Below are 7,244 nucleotides of genomic sequence, written 5' to 3' on the forward strand. Positions count from 1 at the left end.
CTGCTTTTAAGGCTGTAACGCCATCCTTGTTTCGTGTGCAGCAGCAGAAGCAGCAGCAGCAGTAGCAGCAGCAGCAGTAGCAATAGCAGCAGCAGCCGCAGCAGCAATAGCAGCAGAAGACAGAGAAAGTTAGACAAAGACAGAGAGCAGCAAACAGAGACATTCGATGGAGACAGACAAACAAATAAAAACAAACACAACCTTAGGCCCCTCTCCTCCCGTTCACCAGCTAGCTAGCTAGCTATGCAGCTAGCTAGTCATCTATGCAGCTAGCTATGAATCGAGCTAGCTAGCTAGGTAGCTAGCTAGGCGGTTATTGAGCTGGCTAGCTAGCTATGTAGACAGCTATCTAACTAGCTAGCTAGCCACCAGTAAACCTGTGGGGTGGACAGCGCTAATGCATTTTTGCTGCTAGCTATCTATCTAGCTCTCTAGCTAGCTAGCTGCATATATATATATATATATATAGCTCTCCCTCTCCGTATATATATATAATTATACATATATATACATAATTATATATATAATTATATATATATTTATATATATAATTATATATATATATTTATATATATAATTATATATATATAGCTAGGCAGCATATTAGTATCAAGGGACAATCTGCAGGAGATACAGCAGAAGAGAAATACATATATATATATATATATTATTTATTAATCATTTGTTTGCTGCTGCTGAGGTGTATAGGCAGCTGCATGCAAGCCAAAGCCCCAACTGGCGCCGCATGCATACCTCTTTAGCAAATTAATTAAAGAAATAAATAATTAAAATATTTATTTTTATTTATTTAGAAAATTAATTAAATATAAGCAGGAAATAGAAGGCTGTACAGTAGCAGCAGCAGTAGAAGCAGCGACAGCAGCAACAGCAGCAACAACACCAGCAGCAGCAACAGCAGCAGCTGCTGCTGCAGGCTGTGTTAAGAGATTATACAGCATTTTTTTTTCGGTGTTTGTTTTTATCTATTGTTTTTAAATCCATAGACAACAAAACCCTAAACCCTAAACCCTAAACTGCAGTGGTTGGAGGGTCTGCGGATGCCTATATTCAAACCCCTAAACCCTAAACCCTAAACCCTAAATAATGACTTTCTCGCCGATGTTCGCAGGCAGTTTGTGGCTTTAGAGTTTTCCTGAGGCCAGTAAGGCCTCAGGGCTGTGTTCAGGGTTTATTGTTTAAGGTTTAGGGTTTAGGGTTTAGGGTTTAGGGTTTAGGGTTTAGGGTTTAGGGTTTAGCGAGATGGAGGGCCCTAAGACGGACAGCTTCATCAGCGGCTTCCCTCCCCCGCCATATTTCTGGGTAGACTGCATGCATTCTGCATGCACTGAAGAGGAGCAGCAGCAGCAACAGCAGCAGCAGCAACAGCAGCAGCAGCAACAGCAGCAGCAGCAGCAGCAGCAGCACGGCCATCATCATCATCATCATCATCATCATCGTCACCACCACCATCACCATCAGCAGCAGCAGCAGGATCCAGAGCAGCAACCACAGCAGCAGCAGCAGCAGCAACCACAGCAGCAACAGCATCAGCAGCAGCAGCAACAGCAGCATCAGCAGCAGCAGCAGCAGCAGTTTTGTCGGCCTCCTCCTCGCTTTATTGAGGATTACTTTTCATCATTTGGCGTTGTAAATGCGCTGTCTCCTCCTGATGTTTGTTTAGATGAAGATAGCTGCCTATACAGTGCAAATGAAAGCCCTAAGAAGGAGTTTATTAAGCTGTTTTCTTGTTTTGTTGCTGCATGCATGCAGCTGCTAAACGACTTGGCTATATGTAGCAATGATATTAGTAATGACTTAAGAAAAGCCTTACGCATCTATAAAAACCTGCTTTATTTGCTGCTGCTGCTGCGGCAGCAGCAAGCGCAGCAGCAAATCATTAATACACTCAAACTCCAGCTGCGCAAGCGAAGGCAAGCAGCAGATAAATTAAAGTTAGCCCTAGTAAACTCTATTAAAGATATGCATCATGCGCTGCAGCTTGCTGCTGCTGCTCCCGCTGCTGCTCCTGCTGCTGCTCATGCTCCTGCTGCTGCTGCTGCTGCTAACACCAGCAGCAGCAGCAGCAGCAGCAGTGGGGAAGCAGCCAGCAGCTCGTAGCTGCTAATTTTCTTTCCTAAGACATTTTTTCGCTCTTTGTTTCTTCTGAAGCTAGCAGCTGCTGCTGCTGCAGCAGCAAAGCCAGCATCGAGAACAGCAGCAGCAGCAGCAGTGGCAGCAAAGACAGCAGCACTTCGTGTTTAAGCCCTTCCTTAGCTAGCTATACTGTTGGTTCAGTTGTCTGTCTATATATTTAGCTAGCTAGCTAGCTAGCTAGCTAAATATATAGATAGATAGATAGATAGCCAGCTATAATACAACTGGCTAGCTAGGTGCACGACAGCTAGCTAGCCAGCTGCCTTACAACTACCTAGCTAGCTATCTGTCTAGCTAGCTAGCTGGCTAGCTAGCTAGACATAGAGAATGCGGGGCGTGGAGTCCTCAGGCGGGCGATGATATCAAAAGAAAATACGCAGCTCTCACCAGCTGTCCTTAAGAAGGGAGATGAGGCAGCTAGCTAGCTAGCTAGTAGCCAGCTAGCTAGACAGCTAGCTAGCTCGACAGCCAGCTAGCTAGCCAGTAGCTAGCTAGACAGCTAGCTAGCTAGATAGATAGATACATAGGTAAATGGCTAGCTAGCCAATCAAATAGCAAGCTAGCTAACCGAACAGCTAGCTAGCTAGCTAACTAGCTGTTTACCTAGCTAACAGAACAGCTAGCTAGCCAAGCAGCTAGCTAGCTAAATCGTTAGCTCAGTCAGCCGGACTGGCTTCTCGCCAGCTGGCTGGCTAGCTACCCGACTAGCTAGCTGAGTAGCTAGATGAGTAGCTAGCTGGCTAGCTAGCTGCCTTGCTGGCTAGCTAGCTAGCCAGTGGTTTGGCTAGCCAGAGCCCCGCAGGACCCCAGCTACATGATGGTGCATCTCTTCTTCTTCTGCAGCAAATCAAACACGCAAAAAGGTACGCAGCTCTAATGCTGCTGCTGCTGCTGTTGCTGTTGCTGCTGTTGCTGCTGCTGTTGTGCAGAAGCAAGAGTTTACTTACAGTTTTCTTTGTTTGGGTTGTAGCACCTCCGCTGCTTTGCTGATGGCGTTGCTGCTGCTGCTGCTGTGCACGCAATAAAGCCTGCTGCTGCAGCAGCTGCTGCTGCTGTTGCTGCTGCTGTATCCTCGCCCGCTGCTGTTGCTCCCGGTGGAGGCGTTGCTGCTGCTGCTGCTGCTGCTGCTGCTGCCATTGTAACGTTCCTGAGTTTGCCCTGGTACTCCCCCACTGCAGCAGCAGCAGCAGCAACAACAACAACAGCAGCAGCAGCACCAGCAGCAGAGGAGATACGTGCAGTGGCGGCGACGGCAACAGCAACAATAGCAGCAGCAGCACCAGCAGCAGCAGCACCAGCAGCAGCAGCACCAGCAGCAACAGAACCAGCACCAGCAACACGAGTACCACCACCAGCACCAGCAGCAGCAGCAGCAGCAGCAGCAGCAACAGCAGCAGCAGCAGCAGCAGCAGCACCAGCACCACCACCACCAGCACCAGCAGCACCACCACCACCAGCACCACCAGCACCAGCAGCAGCAGCAGCAGCAGGAGCAGCAGCAGCAGCAGGAGCAGCAGCAGCAGCAGGAGCAGGAGCAGCAGGAGTCACCTGAATAGGCATGAAGTTGTGGTCGCAGAAGGTATTGTCTCCTTTGATATTATTTACTTCTTCCCACGCAATTTGCGGTGTCTCCTTGAAAGCCAAGTCGGTGCAGAGACAGTATATTGCTGTGTCTCTCTCGAGCTGCTGCAGCTGCTGCAGCAGAGCTTCCTCCTGTTGCTGCTGCTGCTGCTGCTGCTGCTGCTGTTGCTGGTGTGCATACTCATCCCCCTCCAAAAATTGCTGCTGCTCCACCTGCTGCTGCAGCTGATGCAGCTGCTGTAGCTGCTCCTGCACCTGCTGCAGCTGCTGCTCTGCTGCAGCAGAAGGACGCCTTACAATAACAGCAAAATGATTATTTATAAACAGCACACAAGGTACATATAAAGGCAGCGCAGGTGCTGCTGCTTCTGCTTCTGCTGCTGCTGCTCCTGCTGCTGCTGCTCTTGGGGTGTATCCCTGTCTCAACTCTCTTAACCCTGTTGCTGTCAGCTGCGAAGCAGACATAAGCAGAAAGTCTTCATAATGACGTCCCTCTAGCAGCAAAGCAGCTCTTGCTGCAGCATCCCACGTGTGCTGCACTTGGTCATGCTGCTGCTGCTGCTGCTGCTGCTGTTGTTGTTGCTGTTGCTGGTGCTGCGGGTCGTCCTGTTGCTGCTGCTGTTCCTGATTCTGCTGCTGCTGCTCCTGCTGCTGTTGCTGCTGCTGCTGGTGTTGCAGGTCTTCCTGCTGCTGCAAGATGTCCTGCAGCTGCTGCTGCTGCAGCTCTCCTTGCTGCAGCAGCTGCAGCAAGAAGGCGCCTTCTTCAGTTTTCTGCATTTCATGGATGAGCTGCCTATACACCGCAACACGCTCGACGAGTTGGTTATAACTCAGCTTCTCTATTACGCAAGCCCTGCAGCAGCAGCTCTCCCCACTGCTGCTGCTGCTGCTGCTGCTGCTGCTGGTAGCGGTGGTACGGCTGGCTTCTCTGGGCTCTTCGTTCTGCTGCTGTTGCTGCTGTTGCTGCTGCTGCACAGTTGCATCACCACCAGCAGCAGCATCACGAGCAGCAGCATGTGCAGCATCATCAGCAGCAGCTGCAGCTGCAGCAGCAGCAGCAGCAGCAGCAGGAGAACGATGTGTAGAATCTCTATCAGGTCTCCACCCATGCACCAGACGTATGTGCAGCAAATCAAACAGAGACAGCGCAGCACTAAACTCAATCCCCGATATGCTGCTGAAGTAAACATTTAAGTCTAAGCCCCGCAGCAGAGACGGCAGCAAATTCAATGCCTGCAGCAGCAGCAGCAGCAGCAGCAGCAACAGCAGCAGCAGCATTCAGGTCGAAGCCATGCAGCACAGATGGCAGCAAATTTAGTGCCTGCAGCAGTAGCAGCAACAACAGCAGCAACAACAGCAGCAAGAGCAGCAGCAGCAGCAGCAGAAAAAGGACACCAGCAGCAGTGGCAGCAGCAGCGCAAGCAGCAGCAGCAGCAACAACAGCAAAATCAACAGCAGCACAAGGAACTGCAGCAGCACAAGCAGCAGCAGCAGCAATGTCCGCAATAGCAGCAGCACCAGCACCAGCAGCAACCGCACCAGTACCAGCAGCAACCGCAGCAGCACCAGCAGCAACAGCAGCAGCACCAGCAGCAGCAGCAGCAGCAACAGCAGCAGCAGCAGCAACAGCAGCAGCAGCAGCAACAGCAGCAGCAGGATGACCTACATCAGCGACAGTGAAGGCATGTGCTTCAGGGCTTTCACCAGCAGCTGCATTTTGCTGCAGCAGCACTTTGGAGATTAGTTGCAGCAGCTCGCTGCTGCTGATACTCTGCTCCTGTTCCTGCTCTTCCTGCTGCTGCTGCCCCTGCTGCTGCTGCTGCTGCTGCTGCTGCTGAGGAAGCTCCAGCTCACCCTTTAAGATTAATGTGTTCGCAATTGCGAGCAGCGGACATGCACCGTTGTTCGCCTGCAGCAAAATGCGTCGTGGGGCCCCACATGCATATATTGTCTTAGTAGGGAACCACTCTTCTGCTGCTGCTGCTGCTGCTGCTGCTGCTGCTGCTGCTGCTTGTGGTGGTGCTGCTGCTGGTGCTGCTGCTGGTGATGCTGCTGCTTCTGCTGCTGTCTTCACGCCGTTACACGAAAACTCAGAACTGCTGTTGCTGTTGTTGTTGCTGCTGCTGCTGCTGCTGTTCTTGCTGTTATTGTTATTGCCTCCCCTGCTGCTGCTGCTGCTGCTGCTGCTATGCTGATCTCCATTAGGGGTGCTGTCTGAAGCAGAAGTTTGAGAGTGTTTCTCAACTGCAGCAGCAGCAGGTGCTGCTGCTGCTGCTGCTGCTGCTTGCGGCAAGGCTGCTGCTTCGCCTTTCTCCTCAACAGCAGCAGCTCTCCCGGGTGCTGCAGATGGAGGGACGGCCGCTGCTGCTGCTGCTGTTGTTGCTGCTGCTGCTGCAGCTGTTGCCTCTTGGTGCCGAGCCGTTGCTGCAGTCGCTGTGTCTCCTCCATCCTGCTGCTGCTGCAGTTCCTGCTGCTGCTGCTGCTGCTGCTGCTGCTGCTGCTGCTGCTGCTGCTGTGCAGCTTGCGGGTGCTGGCATTCTCGCTGCATCAGCAGCAGTTGCTGCTGCTGCTCTTCCTCCTCCTCCTCCTGCCGTTTATGCTGCTCCTGCTGCTGTTGCTGCTGTTGCTGCTGTTGCGGTTGTTGTTGCTGCTGCTGCTGTACACTTTTTCTAGCAAACGCTGCGCGGCTCCGAAGGGGAAGAGCTGCTGAGTTTGCTTCTGCTGCTGCTGCTGCTGCTGCAGGTGCTGCAGCTGCAGCAGGAGATCTCTCACTGTCTTTTATAGATGCTGTATCTGCTGCTTCTGTTGCTGCTGCTGCTGGTGGTTCTATTGCTGCTGTTTCTGCTGCTGGTGGCTCGGTTGCTGCCGTTGCTGCTGTTGTTGCTGCTGTTGCTGCTTCTGCTACTTCTGTTGCTGCTGCTGTTGCTGCTGCTGCTGCTTCCTTAGTAGTGTCTGCCACCCCACAACCTCCTTCGAGTGTACGGGCTCTCATCTGCTGCTGCTGCTGGCAGCAGCAGAAGCAGCGAGTTTTGCTGCTCTGCTCCTGCAGACGTGCTGATGCTACTGCTGCTGCAGATGGTGCTGCTGCTGCTGTTGCTGCTGCTGCACCTCAGACCTTTCTTGCTCCTGCTGCTGCAGTTGCTGCTGCAGTTGCTGCTGCAGTTGCTGCTGCTGCTGCAGCTGCCGCTGCACCCCAGACCTTCCTTGCTGCTACTGCTGCTGCACAGCTGCTCCTGCTGCTGGAGATCTGCAGCAAAAACCGCAGCACAAACTGCTGCTTGCAGCCAAACAAATTATATATACTCCTACACCCTAAACCCTAAACCCTAAACCCTAAACCCTAAACCCTAGGAAGATCTTCTATGGTGCATCTCCCCCTTACATATGAAAAAATGTAAAATAAATTTAATTAATTCAAATGTGCATGTAGACAACTCGTGCTCATGCTGCTGCTACAGCAGCAGCAGCAGCTGCTGCTGCTGCTGCTGCGGCTGCGGCAGCGACGCCCA

General features: G+C 51.8%; 2 protein-coding genes across 2 annotated transcripts; one reads left to right on the forward strand and one right to left on the reverse strand.

Annotated features, from left to right (window-relative positions):
* Positions 1–1,260: 1,260 nt before the first annotated feature.
* EAH_00050640 (hypothetical protein, conserved) lies at positions 1,261–2,118 on the forward strand (the record flags this gene model as incomplete). Its single annotated transcript, XM_013391280.1, has 1 exon — positions 1,261–2,118. One exon carries the CDS (start codon positions 1,261–1,263, stop codon positions 2,116–2,118), a length of 858 nt encoding a protein of 285 aa, XP_013246734.1.
* Positions 2,119–2,938: 820 nt separating this feature from the next.
* EAH_00050650 (hypothetical protein, conserved) lies at positions 2,939–6,727 on the reverse strand (the record flags this gene model as incomplete). The annotated part of the gene is made up of 3 exons (XM_013391281.1): positions 2,939–2,964; positions 3,102–4,968; positions 5,402–6,727. The coding sequence occupies 3 exons, from the start codon at positions 6,725–6,727 to the stop codon at positions 2,939–2,941; spliced, it is 3,219 nt and encodes a 1,072-aa protein (XP_013246735.1).
* Between the last annotated feature and the right edge of the window lie 517 nt (positions 6,728–7,244).

Source organism: Eimeria acervulina, genomic scaffold, assembly GCF_000499425.1.
Source record: "Eimeria acervulina Houghton genomic scaffold, Eah_scaff853, whole genome shotgun sequence".
NCBI lineage: Eukaryota > Apicomplexa > Conoidasida > Eucoccidiorida > Eimeriidae > Eimeria > Eimeria acervulina.